General features: G+C 43.6%; 1 protein-coding gene across 2 annotated transcripts in view; it reads right to left on the reverse strand.

Annotated features, from left to right (window-relative positions):
* Aff3 (AF4/FMR2 family member 3) overlaps positions 1-22147 on the reverse strand; it is a 459969-nt gene that overhangs the window by 368000 nt on the left and 69822 nt on the right. Inside the window, exons 2-5 of one of the 2 annotated variants that reach the window (XM_028775377.1) lie at positions 4798-4872; positions 2659-2779; positions 1020-1332; positions 515-900 (exon numbers count right to left, since the gene is read on the reverse strand). In XM_028775377.1, coding sequence (XP_028631210.1) covers positions 515-900; positions 1020-1332; positions 2659-2779; positions 4798-4872 — 895 coding nt within the window. The remainder of the gene's footprint in view (positions 1-514; positions 901-1019; positions 1333-2658; positions 2780-4797; positions 4873-22147) is intronic. The other variant, XM_028775378.1, reaches the window with a different exon arrangement.

Genomic DNA, 22147 nt, shown 5'->3' on the forward strand with positions numbered 1-22147 from the left:
TAAAGTGGGTGGAATATCTAACATACAGGAATGTCAACCAGACTTAATATCGATTTAATACTTCACAAATTCTTATTTATACATTGTACAAATTCAAACTACCTTAAGAAAGTTTGTCATAAAACTTTTCAAAACTGATGAAAGCGTTCAGAGTTCTGAACTATTTTAGGGAACTAGTTTGCCTCCTTGAAAGTTGAAGTACATACAGCCTTTGAAGTATTTTACATTGCTGTGTTATAGCTTAGTCAATACCATCTTGTTCATGAAACTCCCATGAACTCAACTGAAGGAGGCATTCTGTCTCTAAGTAACTCCTACACAACCACAAATGCCATTTCAGTATAAAACAATCCTATTATAATGAATTTGAAAATATCAAAAATTATAACTTCTATTTGAGCACTACAAATCTTACCACAATGGCAGCCAATTGTGGGAGGTGGGAGGGGCAAAAGCATTTTCAAGTCAGGCTACTACTTTAGCTGCATGTAACTGGCAATGAGAATGGACTCACCTCTCCTTGCTTGGGGATGCTGAACTTAGCAAGCTTGGCTTTGGCTCTGGCTGACTCTGGTTTGTTGGCTGGGACCCCTCTGTAGGCTGCACAGTGCACAGCAGTCTCCGTGGATGACTTAAGCTTAGGAGATTCATCAGGAGCCTGGTCCTGGCCATCCATTGGCCGCACGTAGGCAGTTGGTTTCTGCTGTACCAGGCTGGGTTTTGAAGCCAGGGATGGGGGAAAGTTCTGAACACAGTGTCCACTGCCGCTGTGCTTGGCTGCCATTGCCGGTGGCCTCTCCTGGGTCTGAAGCCCCGCCTCCATATTGCACACTTGCTTGGCCCTTGTCTGCTGTCTGCCAACACCATCTCCAAGCAAGGTCCTGAGAGAGCCCTGTTGCGCTGAGTTGGAAGAAGAAGGCAGTGATGGTGAGGATGAGGCTCTCCACACATAGTGAACAGGTTTTGCATTGTGGCTCTTTGAGATCTGTACAAAGCAACTTCCTTATGCCCCTCCTTACCTGCTCTCTGTTGGCCATCAGACGGCGGGTGCCCAGCCTTCTGCCAGCCCATGGTGCCTCTCTTGCCCTGCTGTACAGAGACGGCTGCTGGTGTGGAGGAGGCAGTGCTGCAGACGGATGAGGGCTGGGGCTGGGCTCTGGACTCCCCCACAAAATGTTCATCGATCTTGTTCACAGGAGTCTGAGGAACACCTGGCTTGGGGACACCAACAAGATGACTCTGGTTGGATCTATCAGTTAAAAAGTCTTTCATCTCGTCATAATTTCCTAGTGTATTCTGGATCCGGTTGGAGAGTTCATCCCCCTTGTTAGTCTGGAGAAAGAAAAATATCCATGATACTGTTAGACAAGACACAGGAAACAGTGAACAGGTGTCTGTCGGGTAACAAGGACAAAGCTGATATACTCCAAATAAAAACTGAGGGACAAAATTGAAGTTGTTACGGGCTCTGAAGATAACTGTTAGCCTCTACATTATTCAAGAACTAGAAACTTGTAATGGATAACTTTAGGGTATATTAACAAACAGAAAGTTGTTACTGGTATATTGTGCTATGGTCAAAATGCATTTATTATTATTTAAAGATATGTATTTGTTTTATATGTATATGTAACCTGAAAATCAGAAAATTTACTCTAATAACTTCATAAAATAGTCTTGATTAAGTCTTTCTAGAATTTGTTTATTGTTGTATCGTAGAACTATTGAAAGCTTTTCTTGAAGACTTAGGTTTAGTCACAACAGGGTTGCTCCCAGATCCTAAGCAAGTACTTATTCTTGTTAGAAACACAGTGTGTTAGGCTAGAGGAATCAGGGTAACTGAGAAGCAATACAAGACCAAATATGGACAACTGTCCCACCCTAAGCATTCCATGCTACCATGTTATCATGTTACTATGTTACCATGTTATCATGTTACCATGTAACTATGTTACCATGTTATCATGCTACCATGTAACTATGTTACCATTTTATCATGTTACCATGTAACTATGTTACCATGCAGCCTAAAATGCAAGTGAGCTCTTGGACAGTGTTTCATTTTGGAAGAGAGAGGAACTCTGCATTGTTGGTAGGAAGCATAGCAAATTGTGTGTGTGTGTGTGTGTGTGTGTGTGTGTGTGTGCGCATGGGGATGGACAATTTGCAAAAGTTGGTTCTCGTCTTCCACCATTTGGGTACTAGGGATCAAACTCAGGTCCTCAGCGTTGGTAGCTAGCACCTCCACCCCCAGAGTCATTCTGACCAGCCTCCAATCTCATTAGCCCTAACTCAGGCTTTGAGCCTTACATGAGCCACACTTATCAAATATATAACCTAACCTCTTTTTAATGATGTTTAAGAACCCAGAAAACATTACAGATTCATTAATTTTGGGACCAAAGAAGTGAAGTGTGAACTCCTGATAAAAGTCATAGCAAGTGAGTCTCAGTGTCACACTTTGCTGGTCAAGGAGCCCGCACAGCCACGCAAGCTAGACATCGATACTCAGGGATGTGACCTGCATGTGATGCCACAGGAGCAGGGCTATCTTCCCAGGCTAAACAGACCAAAAACCAAAATGGAGTTTCTTGTTGACTCCTTCACAGAGCCATTGAGGTGGCTGAAAGAGAAGGTGAACAGCTGAAAACCATCTACCTTGTAGGGTTCACTGAAGAGTGAGTAACCGGAGTTAAAGCCGCCACTGTCCTGCTGTGTCTCCTGATTTCTTCTTTCTCGCTCTTTCCTCCGTAATGCATTCCTATCTGGTTCATAGACACTGTGCCAGAAGAAAGGAAAGAGAACAACCCCAAAAATTAAAGGGCCAAGCCCAAAGTCATGTGCATCTGAAGACAGACATCTGGTTAATGGACAAATGGCAATGACTAAAGACAGGGATGCGATTAAAGCTCAGCAGGCCAGCTGAATTCCATGGCTGTCAATCATATTTTTCCAGGGGACAGGTTCCAACCAGAATTAGATTCCTCTGCCTGATATTAGGGAAAGCAACTATATAAGCAACTCTGACAGAAGATGGAGCGCCTTGCTCAGGTCTGCGGTAATTACTTCGATGTGTAAATACGAATTATGAGGAGACTTCCTCCGGTGACACTCACTGCCTCTGAGTGCTATATGGGAATGCTCCAGGATGGGGTTGTGTGTGTGTGTCATGTCTGTGTTTCTGTAGTGATTCTATCATTAACTAGCTCCCTGAGGAGCTGTTAAACCTCCATGCTGCAGTGGGTTTCTGCTATTACGAGCCTCCTCCTGATCTCTGTTAATCAGTCACGTCGTCAAAGACGACTGAATCAATTCTTCCTTCTGATATATTTGACACTATCGCTCCTCCTGACCATAAAACATGGGCTAGGAGGAGGGGCTGCAGGAGGCAAAGGGGAAGGATGGAGTGTCATTCCCCTCATAAGAAGAAAAATAAAGGGGCTCACTCAACTAGTGATGAGAAAGTGCCTCTCTAACTGCTGAAAGAAGACACACTGGTCCTCTGGGCTCACTGGCCTAGTGTGGATGTACGAACTACCCATCAGGAAACGCACATCCCGAAAACTTGATACTTGTCCTCATTTCTTAGCAGAAGCAAAGAATGACGATGACATGTCTGGGGAGTGGAGGGCTGATCTAGGAACCAAGAGGTCTACCTATTAATTAAAGGTCTCCCCAAACAGAGATGACAGAAAAGCTACTCAATCTCTTTACCCTAGTCCCCAGTGTCTACATATGAGGCAGGGATGTCTCAGGACACTGCAGTAATCTCAAAACAAGGGTGTGGCCATAGGTAATTCAGAAGAGAGAGCTAGTACACTCAGGCCTGGAAATCCAGGTTATTGCTACTAAAACACAGTTACAAAGAAAAGGATTTGTAGGTTGAAAGAACTTCATGAAAACAATAGTATTTTGTAGGTTAAACGCCTATTTTTAGTACCTGTGTCACATACATGCAGGGGGCATGAATGACACGGGGATATAGCGATTAAAAGGTATTCCTCATCCCAGTTCAGCCCATGTTGCCAGGGCATATTTTAAAGTCACTGTCTGCGGGGCGATACTACACATGCTTCTGGCAAGGCTGCCTGTGCCCCTGAGGCACTTAATTTAAATTTAAAATCAGGGAATGGTAAAATATTCAGAGCAAGGAGGCCATTAGCATTTTAATTCATCCTTAGTACATTACCCAAAGTTATTAGGTTTGGGAGCCTAACCGGTGTCCTTACATTAAAAAGGAAAAAAAAAATCATCTACCAACAGAGAGGCTCATCCTTCCAATGTCACAGCCCATTTCTAAGCATGGCTGAGGTGACACTGAGCAGCAGCACAGTGTGGACCCCCGCCCCCAGACACACTCATTCAAGCCCAAAGGAAAGGCTGTGATTGTCCTATGCTGCTGGTAAGTTGCTTGCCCTGAGTCCCCGGCTTCTGTAAATGCTCCGTGGGCTTCACACATTGACAGGATGGAAGACACGTGATTTATGGTACAGAGGCATGAAATGGGCTTCGAACCCCAGACAACTCTAGTTTATCGCTGACTTCTAACTTTAGACTTACGCTGGCTGGCATTTGAAAGGAACAAAAGACCCTGCATCCCAATGCATCTGAACTTCCCTTCTCCTCTGGCACCTAGGGTGTCAACCTTCAAACAGAGACCTCCACACACATGCCATGCAGGCCACCCTCTGCTAGGCCAAGCCAAGCACACACAAGAATGGAGTGATGCATGGAATGGCCTTATGCAAGATGAACAAGGCAGGCTTCTGAGGAGGCCCCCCATACCCAAAATTATACCTCCTGCATCTGCTGGCTGATGCCTGAAATTCCAGAACTAGAGAATCATTCCTCTGGCTTAGGATGTCTTCACCCCTGTAAGAAATACAAACACCACAAGAAGAGAGAGTGCTTTAAACCTAGCAAGCCTGCAATTAGTATCTTTGCATGTACAGGTCTGCAGTGTTTCCCTCCAAGGCCCATGGGAAGCAGCACAAGGACACTGGGATCCAAATGGGAGGTGTGACCCCCCCCCCAAATGCAGTGTTAGGACAGAAGAAAAAAGTACAGCTTATTTAGCAACATGGTTTAGATGTCTAAGATCAAGGCCAGGGGATGAACACCAGAGTCAGCTCAGTGGGTCAGACCCAGTGTGTTCCCAGGACTTTGGAATAAAAGTCAGGTCGTACTTTAGGAAAGCTGAAGATGGGGTCAAGCTGTTCCTGTTTAAATGAATCCCTCATTCCTAGCCTCTTTGGGTCTGAAGAGACAAAAGCAAAACCAGTCCACGATGCAGTCTATGGCCGAATAAAAGTTTCCTGTGTGGTTCAGCCTGTATGACCAAACTAAGTATGATTTCAGACAGAAGGGGCCAAGCATCCTTATAGACATCCAACAGAAGAGCTGCGCCTGCTGTCCTTTCTTGAGGCCACCACAAAGCCTACGCAGATGCCATCAGATGACTCAGTGTAGGACCATTGTCATGTAACCAAAGGAAATTAACGGAAACACAAAAGAAAGGCCCAGCTTCCTCCATGCCTCCTCTTTGGTCTCTGCTTCTTAGTGGGCAATTCTACAGCCTCCACTGAGCAGAGGCATCCCAGCCACTCCTCCTTAACTAGACCTGAAGCCCCCAGGTCTTATGTCAGGCTGAGGAGCTAAAAATATTGCCTGCTCACAGCAAACTCCACTATAAGAGAAAGGCAGGACCTCCCAGTTTTCCAGATCCCTGGGTGTCACTACCCTCACCAATGCTCAGTGCTTTCGCTTGTATAGACAGTGGCTAAGCTACTTGGCTAGTCCACCTTTGCACTGATTACAGAAAGAATCCCCACATGAGCTGGCACAGGGTCTCTTCCTCTCACCCTAAGAGCAGCCCCACCTCTCACTTTCTTGCCCCTGGAACAATGTAAGGGCTATGCAAAAAAGCCTTTTCCCTGAAGGTGGCAAGTGGGGTCAGCTTCCTGAGGGTGTGGGACTGGTCCTAGATAATCCTCATTCCTGGCAGGCTAGTATACCTGTTAAACTCAGTAACTGCCACGCTGTTTCTTCCTTGCTAACAGATGGTAAAGTCTCTATCAACTGTTAAAGTTTTTCCTTATTTCCATAGAAATTACAAAAATCGCATCCCCCAAATGTATATCGCCAAATGCATTTATTTATTTTGCACAGAAGTGTGGCAGTCAACCACCATAATGTTATTTATTATTTATTACAAATGCAGAACAGTCCCAGAAAATGGAATCTTTTAAATCAAATCCTTTTTTTAAAAAAAAAAACTTATTTTTAGGTTTTTTTTAAAGCAAATGAAAAACTATAATAAAAATATTTCTGATTGTTCTTCATTTACTTGATTTTAATCTACTAAGTCAGGTAGGGCTCAAGCCAAAGGCTTTTATGGAACATGAGTAAGAGGAAACATCCAAACAAGATAATTTCCAAAACCAATCTATCCTTAACTGCAAGGTGACAACCTGAAACTAAGTAAACAATGTTTATTCTGCCGGCTTCTTTCTTCTGCTGAAGGAAAACAAGCACCTAAACAGCCAGCTGGACATCTGTCTGTTGATGTCCTTACAATACCAGTTAGAAAAAGATAGGGGTGGTAGATATTATTCCTAGGTTAGCTTTGCAAAGGGCTCTCCATCTTGGTCACACATCCATAACCTCAATCCCTGGAAGATGGGAGCAAAAGGATGTGAGACCTGTCTCAAACAAAACAAAGCTAAATAAAGTAAGGGATTTAGGAGCTTAGGTCCTTAAAAAAGAACATCATGGGAGAGAGACAGCAAAGTCCAAAACACCTTATTCATCTCTCCTGAGAGAAAAGGAGCTGCCCACAAACCAGGGCCATGCCCCTAAGCAGAGGAAGGGCGAACAGCAAAAACAGAAACAAATGGAGCAGTTGAAACAAAGAAGCTATTTCCCATACAAAAAAAAAAAACAAAAAACAAAAAACAATGAAGAAAATTATCTTTTCTAACATGAGCCCGACAGGCGCGCGCACACACACACACACACACACACTCACACAGGATTACCATGCATCCTAGAACTGCAGCACAGACAACAGAATCCTAAACAGTGACAAGAGTGCTGATGGCATCACCTATCCTGGTCTCTCCCACACTGTGCTCCCTGGAAGAAAAGGTGGTGATGAGTGCAGCCAACTCCAACAGCTGAGCCCAGTGCTTGACCTAAGATTCAGCTGGCCAGGAAGAGCTGCCTCCTGCCCTGAGGTACTCACCCAGTGCAGCCCACCCACGTAGGAGTGCTCATTCCAAACCAACTGTCACGTTTCCCATGGTGGAGGCTGTCAGCAAAGGGTGAATGGAATCAACTTCAGCCCTTGACTGGAATCATGTTTTGCTCTTTATAAGAAGATCATCCTAACTTCCGACTTCCGGTGTGTCTCCAGATTAGTGGTTTAGCATTCATCATTTGCTGTTGTTATAACAAAATACCTGAGGCAGTGTACCTTATAAAGAAATGAGGTTTTTGTTTTGTTATGTTTTTAAGTTTAGGAAGCTGAATGTCCAACGTCAGATGGTCCCATCTATTTAACCAGCAGTGATGGCCTTCTGGCTACATTATAGCATAGTAGATGGCGTCATTTGGGGGCTCATACAAGAGAGAAAGCCTAAGTATTGATACTACCTATGCCCACTTATGCACCAACTAACTCTTAGAACTAAACAGAGTCTAGGAAAGTATAACATGCCCTTTCTAATGCAAGGAGCACCTAGACTAGATGCCATCTTTTCAAAAGCTGCAGTCCACAGCCCTAGAGACCATGCTCCTAGCAAAGGAGCCTTAGGAAATTCACTCATGCCATCTCCAAAACATGGCTGCAACTATGTAAGAGCAGAGACGAGAGAGTGACCAGCTCCTGTGCTTTAGGGAATATTAGTCTGCTAACCGTGTATTTAAAAAGATATCTTTCAAATAGCAGAAATACAACTTAGTCCAAAGCCAACTCCTCAGTTCTCTATGTGAGGGAAATAATCAGGGCTATGGCCAGTCCCTCCTACTGCTAAGAAGCTGTCTCAGAACGAGAGAGAAAGGAGGAGGGAACTCATTCATAAACAGTGTGGGCACCATGTATGTGATAAGCTCTGAGCTGGGCCCTGTGGGAGGGTCAGGTAGAAGGAAGATCACTGAGTGGTCCATACACAGATTACTGCTGGTTGGCTTTCCAGAGCTTAGGCAGTGACCTTTGCTCTTAGCAGGCAATGTGACTTCCTTAGCTAGAATTCTGTTTTCAGAATTCCATGGCCTAGGTTTGCCCACTGCCTGTCCTTACCACTCCCCTCAGAACAAGCTTCTCTAGCCCTTTCCAAGAGCAGAGGATGTGGGAACCCCAGGAAACGGTTCTCTGCTTCTTCTGTTCTCCATCAAAGATGGCTGAGCAGCCTACCACAGAGGCCGTTTTCCAGACACTTGGAGTTCTTGGCCACTATTGATGTGTGCATAGACACCCAGAAGGTGAACAGGAGAAGAAAAGCAAGTGGTGGCAAGGAGTGCTGTGCCTCAGAAACTCCACTGCTCTCAGCCAGCAATGTGAGACACTGTGTGTAATTTAAGGAGTCTAATCAAATGCCCTAAATTTATAACAATTGTTTTAAATTTGATGAATCAAACTAATCACCATCTTTTGTTATTTCTAAAGTAAACAATAAAGACCAGAATCCCTTCTCAAAAGAGAGGAAAGCAAGACTGTTGAGATGTCACTTGTAAATCCCCCCTGATCTGCAGACTAAGCAGACAGAAAGGCAGCTGGGATCAAACAGGTGAAGAGAAGCAATCAGAGACAAGGTGAGACAGAGTTCCAGTCTAGCAGAAAGATGAAGGAAGGTCTCCCAGCGGCAGCCCCTTTCTGTGGTCCTGGGTTGTGTGTGAGGCGGTGAGCTTGTGGAGGGGATTGGTGACGCTCCTGAGAGAGTGGGCTGCTCAATTCTGACACAACTGGACACAATGTAGAATCACCTGAGAAGAGGCTTTTAGTGAGGGATTGTCTAGATCAGGCTGGCCTGTGGCATCTCTGTGGGGGACTGTCTTGATTGTTAATTGGTGGGAAGACGCATTTGTGGACGCCATCATTTCATGAGCTGTGTCATGGGCTGTGTAAGAGCTGAGAAATCTAACAAACAAGCAAGCACGGAAGAGTGTCTTTGCTCTCTGCACTCTGACTGCTGCTTGAGCTCCTACACTGGCTTTCCTATGAGGAAGGATCCTAACTTGGAATTGTCATCCAAGTCAAGGAAACTAGAATAGAGCAAGGTGTGAGGGGTGTGTGATATGGCTGAGGCTGATGGTGGTGATGAAGGAGGTTGTGCCAGGATAGTGATGGTGGTGATGGTGGTGGTGGTGGTGGTGGTGATAATGGTGATGATGGTGGTGATGGTGGTGATAGTGGTGATGATGGTGGTGATGGTGGTGGTGATGGTGGTGGTTAATGGTGATGGTGGTGATGGTGGTGGTGATGGTGGTGGTGATGGTGGTGGTGGTGATGGTGGTGATGGTAGTTGGTGGTGATGGTGGTGACGGTGGTGATGGTGGTGGTGATGGTGGTGGTGATGGTGGTGGTGGTGATGGTAGTTGGTGGTGATGGTGGTGACGGTGGTGATGGTGGTGGTGATGGTGGTGGTGATGGTGGTGGTGATGGTGGTGGTGATGGTGGTGGTTAATGGTGATGGTGGTGGTGGTGGTCACGGTGGTAGTCCCAAAGGAGCTTGTGAAGGCAGTACTGAAGGTGACTGCAACAGTAGTTACATGCCTGCTAAGGACAGAACACCATTCAATAATGTACAAACAGTCCCTTCAACCACCTGGGGAGCATTATCCACGATAATGCGATAAATAATAAAGCGATTTCAGCTCTGGGCTCACTCCACTTACCCTGCCAGCCTCACGCGAGCGGCCCACCATCTCCCTGCAAGTGAACCCCCTCTTCCTTGTTTGTTTCCAACCACGGAGATTATCTACATCTTATCCTCAGCCTTGAGGGGATCCTCTGGGAGCATCTGTAGACCTTGGGACCTCTGACTGCTTGCAGAAAAGCAATGAAACTGAAGGCAATACACACTTGAGACTCCTCTAAACCATGTTCTAAGAGAAGTAGAATATCACACCTAGACAGACAAACCACCCACAAACACCCCAAGTAAATCTGGGGTGATCTATGCCATTTCTCCAGACCCATCTGACTTGTATTAAATTCTCCAATAATGACAGATACTGCAAACGGATTTTGCATGAATTATTTCATTTAATAATCCTGAAAATCCCAAGAGCCATTATCCTTAGTTTCCAATGAAGAAAACAAGAGTCTCTGAGCTTAGCTAACTGGCCCCATCCCATGGGCAGCCAGGAGCAGCTCTTCACTTAGAAGCCAGGCAGTCTGGCACCAGACATAGAATTCCTAGACTGCACTGCACCACCTCTCTGGGGACAGCCCCCTGACAAGCTTTGACAAATGGTACCCCCATCCTTTGTTAGTAAATGTCAGGCTGAGGGGTGTTAATTTCAAATGGTGACTATTTTGATTTGCTCTTTTAAGATTTGACAGCCATCCTTCAATGACGAAATTTTACAAATTCTATAGTCAAAAACAAAATAAACAAAAAATTTTAAAAAAAGCATCAAAACAACCAAACAAAAACCCATCACCACCATCACCAAAAACCAGCCATATCACTTCAACAGAGACAACATTAACAATGACCAACTATACAGTCCCTGATCAACTTCTGACCTCAAGAAGTTATAATCCATTTCCCTATTTTATCTCCATCTTAAGGTGGAATTCCATACATTTGGAATTCCTTAGAAATTACACAATTCCATATTAAGATTTTGTAACTAGCACGGTGGGGTTTCTGCTGCAACTTGGAAGGGGACCCGCTACACCAAGCTTTTACTGATCATCTTCTGGGTCCAAACTCCATTTCTATGTCCCTGGAAATGAAGACTTTAAAATCTCTCTTGTAAATATTCTCCAGTGGGCTTTGGGGGAGGGGGTAGTGGCAGATAAATGACAGCTTTGCATTTCCAAGGGTTAAATGTTTTTCCTGAGGGAGCCTAAGCCTCCATACCATGAGAACAAGTGTCAGGCACTAATGGAATTGTTCCATGATAAATAAACTGCCAGGCTGGATGACAAGCAGCTTTCAGAGGCTTTCCATACAGTCTAACCAGCAGAAGTTAATTTGAGTTTCTTAACAGGACCTTTTCCCTTCACAGTGTAAAAGTGCCTTGGGATGAAGCAATTACTCTGATTTACCATCTTCTCCTTGGTAGAATATAAAGATGCGGCGAGCCTCACAAAAGCAGTAACTTAGCCAAATGAGACTCGCTTGCAAAGTCCCTACTACGCTATTTCCAAGCGTCCCCTCCCTGGCAGCAGCAGGGAGCTGCCATCAATCACAGGTGCCCAAGCTGATGCGGGTGGAGGAGGATGCGTCCTCTCAGGGCGTGCATGTTGGGGGTGATCAATCATGTTTCCCTACAGCAAATGCTCAGTTAAATTCCATCTTCACTTCGAAGCATGTTTCCCCGTTTCAGCTTCTAGGAACTTGAAGAGCTGCTTACCGGTGTGTCGTGTTTTACAGCATGCCTGTGTTTTAACCTGGGCGCTTTTCTACACAGTCACTATCTTAGCCACTCTGAGTCATTGAGCTGGCACCTCAGGTTTGAGGGTTTCAAGGTGGCCAAGTTGAATCTCCAAGTAGATCAGGCTCCTGGGCACAGAGCTGGCCAGACTGAGTGTTAGCCCTTAAGGAATGACCTGTCCTCTTCTGAATCCAGCCCCTTAATATGTCTGCCCAGAACCACCATGGAGACATGTACCAACTGGTTGGAGTGGGCTTTCTGCAAAGGAATGAATAAATTCAGGCTACTTCTAGCAGCTGCCTGGAATTAATTTACCTGTCAGGCGCAGAACTAGCTGACAGCCAGCATGAAATCGGGCAGAGCTGACTTTAAAAAGATACACATGGGCCCACATACCTTCTGATCGTACAGGACAACAATCAGGATCTTCCATATAGACAGCATAGCTGAAGTACTTACAGGAGCAGGGAGGGAGGCTCCATCTTGGTACAGGGTGGCTTATCAGCTTAACTGGGAGCCTTGTAGGTCAACAGAGTAGGGACGAATGAGGGAAAACATTTGGATGCTCTGGAGCCCTGACAGAAAACACGTAACATTCCCTGAGAGATGAAGCTGTAATCACAGCACCACAAAGCTGGCCCGGGGTGCAGAGCCTTGTCACAGGGCATCTGGCAAACGGGACAGATCCTCTCTCTACTTTCTGTCCTGCGACACTGACTCCTTACCTACCCCGTCCAACCAGACTCTATTTGTCTCCTCTCAGCTCTGCAGCCTGCCCCTGACTCCCACGTTCCACAGACAAACTCACTTTGTCCCATTTGCTCACTTGTCTTGGGGTTTGCTGACTTTTTGAGAGACGTGTACTCACACATTTGAGATACCAATCTTTAAGAAGGAAGAGCGAGCACCTCTCCCTGCCCACTCCTCTCACACGGCCCTTCCCTGACAGCCAGTTTCTGGCAGGCCTTTCTACACTTGCTGGCTCTCCCCAGTGCCTGGTCTCCTGTCCACACGCTCTGCTTCTGCTGTTCTTGGGCAGCTGGTAATTTCCCTGTGGGGCCAACCCAGGAGCAGATCACTTCCCAACGTCCTACTGCTAACACTGTCTTGATGGGGTATCCATCCCTGAACCCTGAGGTACTTCTAGGCCCCTTCTGCTTCCTCTGTACTAACTACCAGGGGCTCAAAGTAAAGCCTCCATGTTGACTGTCTCCTCCCATGACAGTCTTCTGACCAATGTCAGACTCCACCACTGCCCACCACAGCATCCAGTCAATCCCTAGGCCAAATACTGCTGAGCTGTACCAGCTCTTTCCTCCACTGGCACCACTGGGTCCATCTAAGACCCCGGGGGCTTTCCCAATAGGTCTCCCGGCTTTTCTTCCTGCCACCATCATTCGTCCCTCCACATCTACTATGGTTTGAGTGTGACTAGAATGGTCCTCTTGGGTCCACATGTGAAGGACTTGGTCCCCAGGGTGGTGCTACTAGGGAGGTAGTGGTACTTTGGAAAGAGGGGACCTTTGATCACTGATAGCACGTCCCTTAAAAGGGCAATGGAAGCATTAACAGCCCTCTTCTCTCTGCTCTGGTTCAAGATGTAATCGTTTTGTTTCCCTACATGTTCCCACCAGGGTATGCCATCTCACCAGAGACAACACTGATGGCCTTGCCTAGTTTTGGACTGGAATATACAAAACTGTGCTAAATAAAACTTTTCATTACCTAAGCTTAGCTGCTACCTGTATTTAAAATAAGGCAAATCTGTCCAATTTGACACTAAAGCCACATGGTATTTATCATGCCACTGCCCTGCCCTGAGGATGGAGGGTGACTCAGGACCCCACCCACTGCTCATCCATCCTCAGTCTGAGACTGCCTAGTATCTAGACTATAGCTTCTGTCTGAGCCTGAGTCACTTGAACACATTTGCTCTCCACCTGCCCACCTTACACTAAACTGAGTAATATTTTTCCTCAAGAGCATGCTCACATGCATCCTGGTATACCTAAGGGCCTTCCGCATTCTTCAAAGAAATCTACAGCTTCACAATGACTGTTCCTTTGCAGAATCCCCCATTACACTGAAGCTCCCTCGGAAGCCAATCTTTGCTGACCTTCGAAACTGTGACCTTAGTGCCCCAGAGTCCCCGACATGGAGTGGGCCCTGAAAAACTGTAAAAATACATAGTAAACAAGAGTTTCTTTTTATCTCCTTCCTTTTCCAAATGTCATCCACAGGCATAGCACAACTCCAACAAACACAACTAAAATCATTTGCACACCGATTCCTGAACTTTTCTTTATGATTCTGGAATTTAACAATCACGGGAAACATATTACAAGTGATTTTGAGCAACTACCTGGTGCTGGGAGCTTGTAGAGAAGTTTATACTCGCTACTGTGTTTGTACCTTTCTGCAAAGCTGTTATCTAGTGCTTGCCACTGTTTTAAAAAAAAAACATTTTAATAAATGACCATATAAATATAAAAGTCAAATAAAATCCATGTGCCATTTCTATAATCAGCTTGCAAAATAAAGACCTTTCATCAATAATACAAAAAAGGGGGGAGCTTAGAAAATTAACGCTATTTTCCCAAAGTACAAAATCATTATAATCAGAAGTTTTAGTCGGTGGCAACTGTGGATATTATAAACAATGTATGCTCTAAAATACTGTTTCTTAATTCGAGAATTAAGTAACACTCTAACATACAAAGTGTCAGCCAGACATGGGGGAGGGGGAATATGTCTGTGACCATAGCCTCCCCCAAGACACCATGAAGGACATTTCTCTGGCTTCCTATGGTGAGAACTCTACAATCGGTTGAGCCTGACTTGGAGGAAAACATTAAGAATGTGAATCATTCAAACAGTATGGCTCTATAACTCATCCTGGGCTGCCGACAGCAGAGATGATTAATTCCAAATATCCATATACCACAGCGGCAGTAAAGCAAGGGGTCTTCCCATTGCTGACAGACTCCTTCACACATAGTCCCAAATCCACAAGACATGCAATCTATCATAAAAATACTGCATTTGATCCCAAGAATGTTAGGAGCATTATATATCACAGCGCTACCCATGCACGGTGATAGTTATCACGACTCTTGAGGAGATGTTGCCAAAAAGGCGTGAGCTCTACCCTGCTGCCTTTGCTTCCTCATTGCTTCCCTCCACTTCTCTTTGTATCCCCACCATACAAACACGCAACTAAACACAGAAAAGTGAGTGTAACCTAGTGGGCAGTAAATATAGACAGCTCTCTGAATTATTACGATAAATTTACTAATGAAAATAAGCCTAGAAGAAGGCCCTTCTGCCTCAAAACTGCTATACTTTTTAACAAGAATTAGGCCATCTAAAGGAGGCCACGTGGGTATTTGGTGGCACATAACACAGGCAGAGTCAGGGAAGAGACATTTCATGTCTCTCTTCTCTCCTGCCTGTGATCTCTGCCTAGTCAACACATCTCAGAGTTCTGCTGAGTCAGCACATTTCATTCATCTGCTGAGTCAGCACATCTCAGTCATCTGCTGAGTCAGCAGGAAGCCTCCAATTCTGTTAGCTTCTGTCTCAGCTTCTCAAATTTCTGGGTTCTCAGGGAGCGCTCTCTCTCTCCGCCCCCCCCCCCTCTCTGGAACTTCACAGTCTAGGCTGTGAGGATTAGCCAAGTTTGTTACGATTAGCACAAAGACTACAGAAGTGCCATATTGTCCTTTTAAAATTAAAAGTCCAAAGGTGTTAACAAAGGATAGTTTCCTAGTGGGAAGCATACTACAGGTTGAACATCTCTAGTCTGAAAATTCATGCTCTAAAACATTCTAAAATCTGAGAATGTTTTATAAGCCAACAATATGGCATAAGAGCATACCTGCACCTCATAATAGGTCACTATCAAAACACAAATGCATTATGAGCTTAATGTGTACAAGGTATACCCAAAACAAACAAACTCCACGTCACATTTAGGCCCTATTCCCAGAACATCTCCTTATTAAATACAGAAATATTTCTGAATTACAAACTAGAAATCTAACAGTTTTACATTTTAGACAACAGATAGTCAGGAAAAAAGTGATCAAACTTAAAGGTCTCTTGAATAAGAAGTGAATGACTTGGAAGCAGAGAAAACAGAAGATAGAGAAAAGAGTCTACACTGAACCAGAACATTTCTTATCTCTGGCCCTGTAATGGCCAAGTGCCTGGATCAATTTCAAAGACCTTAACATAGGGCCTGAAATGAGACGACCCAGTCACCAAGGAAGAAACAAACCAGGAGCCACTCCATGTCATAGACTCCTTGGTCAAGTATAGGTAATAAAACTAATCCCTGTATTGATCTGCTTCTAGGATGCAAATGAGGTAAGGAACAGTGGTCTGTGAAAACGTCAAATCGTTCTGTCAATGTGAAATATTACTAATGCCTGACTAAGCACTGACTAAAACGCCCACCATGAAAAGAAAGAAAACCCACTCTTTATCCATCTCAGACCGTAATCTGGGGAGCCTGTCATTGAAAACAGACCACGAGACCATACTGTATTTAGAAACGTATATCAGGAACATGTAGGATGTCACTTCAGTGTTGCACATCAACAGCAAAACAAAAGCAAATTTAAAACCAATTAACTTCTCAATCTTGGGGGACTGGTTAGGAAATTATACTGCTACGTACAGTGGAAATTATGTAACCATGGGTGGAATGGATCTGAATGTGCAGATATGGAAATATCCAGAATGCATAGTAGAAGTGCCCGTTGTGAAAGAAGATGGGTGACATAAACTCCTATGCAAAATTAAGATATCTATCACTGAGAAGAAGCGCAGGCTACTGGAAAGGAGGAGGTTACACTCTACTCTACTTGGAGGCTGAGTAAGTATGTACCACTTTCCTACTTCAAAGTACTGTTTTTAAGATATCAGTGATGATGTGAGTTTTCATCTGCTCTCTGACTTCTGTGGTAGCAACATGTACAACGCTTTAAACATGATGCAGGATTATATGCCACACACACGGCCAGAGTCCTTGCTTCCCTGTTGAGCTCAGCCTATTTAAGATAACCTACACCTTTCGCTCTACGGATGTAACCCATAGACTTTGACTCCCAACAAATACTGTGCTGTTCAAAGACATCCTTAGTCTCTCTGTACTAAGGTATGTGGTTTTTGAGGGAAAAAAATACTGTATTTATCTTAAGAGTGTCAAGCTGCATCTACTCCAACAAAGTATGGGTTTAGGAGAAATAATAATCTACATTTTCTCCCTAAGATAGCACAAGGTGTGGGGTATCCTGATATCAGTTCTGGGGACCCTTCTTTATGAACTGAACTTTTTTTTCCAGAGAGAAAAAAAAAAACTGAGACTACATACCTGTGTCTAGGTACCATAGACTTCTGACTTGCTCCACGCTCCTGCCTACAGACTGGCAGCTCTACAGACTGACTGACAGCCTACTCCCTGCTCAGCCTCTCTCCCACTCAAAGATCTTCTATCCTTAGAATTCCATCAAAGCTTTCAGCTTTTGTATAAAAGTTAATTCCTCCTTTCAGGTAGTCAAACTTTGTTTACCATTTGGGAATTGGTAATTTGTTTCTTTTTTAGTCAATAAGTAATAAGCTCTTATTTTAGATCAAAACAAATTATTCTTAAGATTACACTGTGCTTCCTTGTTCTCCAAAGATTTCTACTTTGAGGGGCTGTCACTGACCAGTGTCTACAAACCTTACATACCAAGGAAGCCATCAATAATGCAACACCACTCTGGCATCAATATTAAGCACATCACATTTTTCTTAAACACTAAAGCTTAAGATTAAGAGACTCTCATTCTTTCACTATGAAAATATTTGTAATTCAAAAAATTCAACATGTCATTTCCTAGTCACATAAATTATTAAATGCTTTGAATTCTTCAAAGATTAATAAATACTGAGGGCTACATATTTCATTGATAATCAGAAAAATGTACCTATTAAAGGTAAAACCATTTTAATCTTCCTTATTGGAAATGATTTTCTAAAATTCAGTAATGTTAAGTGTCAGGTGACACTGGCTTCCCACACAGCTGAAGAGTGATACCAGAATAAACTGATTGAAGACAATTTTGTAATCTGCATATATTTCTAGAACCTTAAAAAAATAACCTATAGTCTTAAAAATATCTCCCTAGGTATATAAAAAAGTAAACTGTCAGAAATATATGGATTTGTGTCCATGTATTTTCATTAAGAGAGTATATATGAATAGGAACTAGAAAAATATACTGTATGATAATCAGAATGTAATTAAATCATTATTTACAGAACCATAAAAACTCTTACACTTCAATATTCAGTGGCACTGAAAATTTGTGGTTCAATCTTAAACGGGAAAAGATTAAAGATGATAACTGTTTTTCTCAAATTACACAGTAGTATATTGGTGATGAGCATTTGTGTTGTGTAGGCATGCGTGCTTGAAAACAGAAGAGAATCTAAAAATGTTGCAAATGGTTACTCCTTAGTCACAGAAGATATGAACCTTATGAACGTTTTCATATGCATGTTTCTTCTGAATTCTCTATGTTGAACATGCATTTTTCCTGATACTCACTAGGGTAGGCTATTCAACAAACAAACAAACAAACAAAAAACAAAACAAAACAGAAAATAACAAAGTGATTGTGACACTGTGAAAAAACCAGAACTCTTGTGACCTGTGAGGACTATGTAAAATGGCTAAGCTCCTAGGATTAGATTGCAACCTGACAATACATTTCTGGTTACATATCTAAAGGCACCACAGAGTCTTAAAGAGATGTGTAGAGCACACCCATGCATAGCCACGACTCAGCAGCCAAGGAGCAACCTATGGACAGATAAAAGGATCAAAGAAGGAGTACTGACCCATACAACGGGATAATAGTCAGTCTTAATATGAGCTATGATGTTACAGGATACACTGTGTCCATATCCCAGAACCCACATGGTGGAGCTCTATGTGGCTTCACAGTGACACTGGAGAGAAGTAATTAATTCAAATGAAGTTGTCAGGGCAGGTCCTAACCCAATCCGACTGGTGTCCTTATCAGGAGAGGAAATCTGGACAAAGACATCAGGGATGCCAGCACAAGGACACAGGCCATGTGCAAAGGCATCAGGAGACCAGCCACCTGCAAGCCAAGAGCACAGACCACAAAGGAAACAGCTTCATGACATCTTGATCTTAGGCCTCCAGCTTCAGAGGGGGAAGAGAACAAGTCTATTGTTTGAGCCAACCAGCCTGTAGCATTTCCTCAGACTGGTCCTCACAATGTATACCCATTGATGGGCTGTGAGGAAGCTATGCTGAGTCAAGTAGCCAGCCACATAGAGATGATTTCACATACGCATGGTACCTAAAATAGCCATATTTAATGAACAGAGAAGAGACAGACAGGCCTGGGGGAGTAGGAAATGAGCACCTGTCTAATAAACATGGTTATTTACAAATGAGAAATCCTAAGGACAGGCTCCATGACAACAGCAAGGCACTGACAGATACTGAACTTAACAGTTTAGAAGGCTTCAACAGGAGCAAGTTGGTATACAGAGAGGCGGCTCCATACAGAAATGTTTCTGAAATGTGCATGTAAAGAATTAATGATACAGATATTAGGGGAAAAAAAAAACAGGAGCACTGAATCATGATCAAAACCAGAAAATAAGTACTTTTTATGAGTACACTGCCTCACTTAAGTGATTTATTCCATATACTCTTGCACTGTCCAACAGACAAGTCCAGGAACATTAATGCCCCACTTGCAACACTCATCCTGTTGCTGTGACACAGTGTCTGACAAAAACAGTTTAAGGAAGAAAAAAGTGGCTCACGGTCTGGTAGGATCTGGTCCGTCATGGCACAGACGGTACAGCGCTAGAAGCATGAGCTGGCTCGCACTGAATTGCAGGCAGCAGAAGATGCTGGTGATCAGCTAGCTGCCTGCCTCTTGCCTTTGTATTCAGGGTGGGACCCTTTCGTGAGGCAGTGCTGCCTACACTCAGGGTCTGCATTTTCTTCCTTAGTTATTGTCTCTAAATACCCTCAAGGACACACTCAGAAGAAGGTATCCTTGGTGGTTCCAAATCAAAGTGCCTTTCTAGAGTGTTCCAACAGTAGTAGATAAGCACTCGTCTTGTTTTACTTTTTGTGTTTTTTTAGAAAGTGTTTTTTACTCAATATAGTTCCATATTCTTTTTCATACAAAATAGTTTCATATTCTTTCCCCTCTGAACTCCTCCTAGATCCTCCCCACACAACCTCACGTCGTCATTCGTCTTCCCTATACTTCTCAAACACACACACACGCACACACACGCACACACACGCACACACACGCACACACACGCACACACACGCACACACACGCACACACACGCACGCACGCACGCACGCACACAAATGGAACCCATTTTGTTTCAGCCAACTAACTGCTCCTGAAATAACAACGAACATTAACTATCACAGCTAGCATGATGCTCTTAGTTTCTATGAGTGTGTGTACGCACGGTATACATGCACAAGTCTGTAAGTTCACACCCAGACATGCATGTACAAGTCTGTAAGTGCACACCCACACATAATATGCACAGGTCTGTAAGTATGCACACAGCCACACGTCATTTGCTGGCACCGCAGTGCAGTGTACTGATCTATCATTCTATGACTTATTCCCTTGATAGCAAGCATCTTGCTTAACATGGAGCTCACTGATGATTCAGCTATACTGTAGAGTGATTGGCAGGTCAGTGATTGGCAGGCCATTGAGCCCCAGTGAGCCCATGTCTCCATGCTGCCCTTCTTCTCAGCACACAGAATATACCACATGCATCTGTGTATGTAGGTACAGGAGATCTGAACTCAGGTCCTCCTTATTCACACCAAGTACTCTTATTCATCCCCAGACTTTATTTTGTCTTTTTGTGATACAGGGTTTAAGGTACTCTAGGCTAGCCTAAAACTCAAGACATAGCTGAGGATGGCCTTGAATTCCTGGTCGCTGGCTGTCCTGCTTCTATCTCCCAAATATAGGATTTTCAAGTATGTGCCACTGTGTCTGGCTTCATATCTTGATTTCCAACACTGTTATCCAAACAGAAGAACTAGAACTACTTAGAGAATGAACAAACTCTAGAACTAGGATTAAAAAAAAATACATAAAGATTGGCTTGACATACCTTTCTATGCAAAAAGCAAGACACTGCCCAAACAACACTGCTACCACAATAAAGGGCATATATTAAGAGGTCCAGGAGCCAGCCGAAACATCTTCCAATGATGAAAGCTAGAGAACAACAGAAACTGAACAACACTGAAGCAGTACTCGATTATCGCCTAAAGCATAAAATAAATATCCATCAGCATACTGACAAAATAAATTATTAAATAGATAGGTAAGTGAGGTAAGGAAGAGACACAGTGAATCTCCCATGCAAAAACAAAACATTCCAAATGATTTATGTGGATATCCCATGCCCTTAAGCATCACTAGGTGACCTCCAAGAACTACAGTTTCCTGTAACAATGTAAATAAAGGTGAAAATGCAGCACGGGAGGAAAAGAGCAGGAGAGAGGACACCTTGTATATAATTGTATCTCTATGGTGTGCAAACTAAGTGCACAAAGTAGCTGTAATTTATAGTCTTGGGATTGAATGTAATGGCTACCTCTGGAGAGGGCATAAGGATGTGATTAGAAAGATGCCCAGAGAGAATTCTGAGGTTCTGCAACTTTCTGTACAATTTGATCAGTGATCTGTGTTCCATTGATGCTCAGATCAACTCACTGAACCGAACCTGACCCACTGCTTCAGACTGTGCACAGCCAACTGCAGCTGTGGGCTGATGCTGATTTGGATGTGGCATGGGCACTGTTTTCTAACTCTTCTCCATATGGTAATTCAACTGACTAAGCACCAATGTTCAGAAAGACCATATGCCTGAGGGTGAGCTGCTCTGCAGCACCAACTCTGATAACACATCAAGTCGTCTACATACATACATACACACATACATACATACATACATACCCTCACACACACAGAGAATAAACAACTGTAATATACAGAGACACTTTCAAAGCCTTCCTATCTTGTGCCAACACCACATGCCTCAATTACTGTAGATTGATAATAAAGTCTTGTGGACTTCATTTCTAACAAATTTCTAAGACTTGTTCATCCTTCTTGATCTCTTGTATTTTAAATACTTATTTTGCAATCAGTTTGCCCATATCCATTGGTAATCTACCCACAACTGCTTGAGCTCATTTGGAGACAAGTGCATCAGAGCTTCCGATGTGCCATGTTTATGATGTCTTGTGTCAAATGCATAAGCATGAATATGGAGCTTCCTTTCAAAAACCACACATTCACATCAATGTATTATGAAGTAGTGTGTGGACAAGAAATAAATTTCATTATTTAACAATAAAAAGGTTTGGACTGGCATGGTAACATATACCTTTATTCCAAGCACTTAGAAGGAAGAAAAAGGAGGTTCAAAAATTCGAGACCAG

The sequence above is a fragment of the Grammomys surdaster genome, unplaced genomic scaffold (assembly GCF_004785775.1).
Source record: "Grammomys surdaster isolate TR1022 unplaced genomic scaffold, NIH_TR_1.0 255, whole genome shotgun sequence".
Classification (NCBI taxonomy): domain Eukaryota; kingdom Metazoa; phylum Chordata; class Mammalia; order Rodentia; family Muridae; genus Grammomys; species Grammomys surdaster.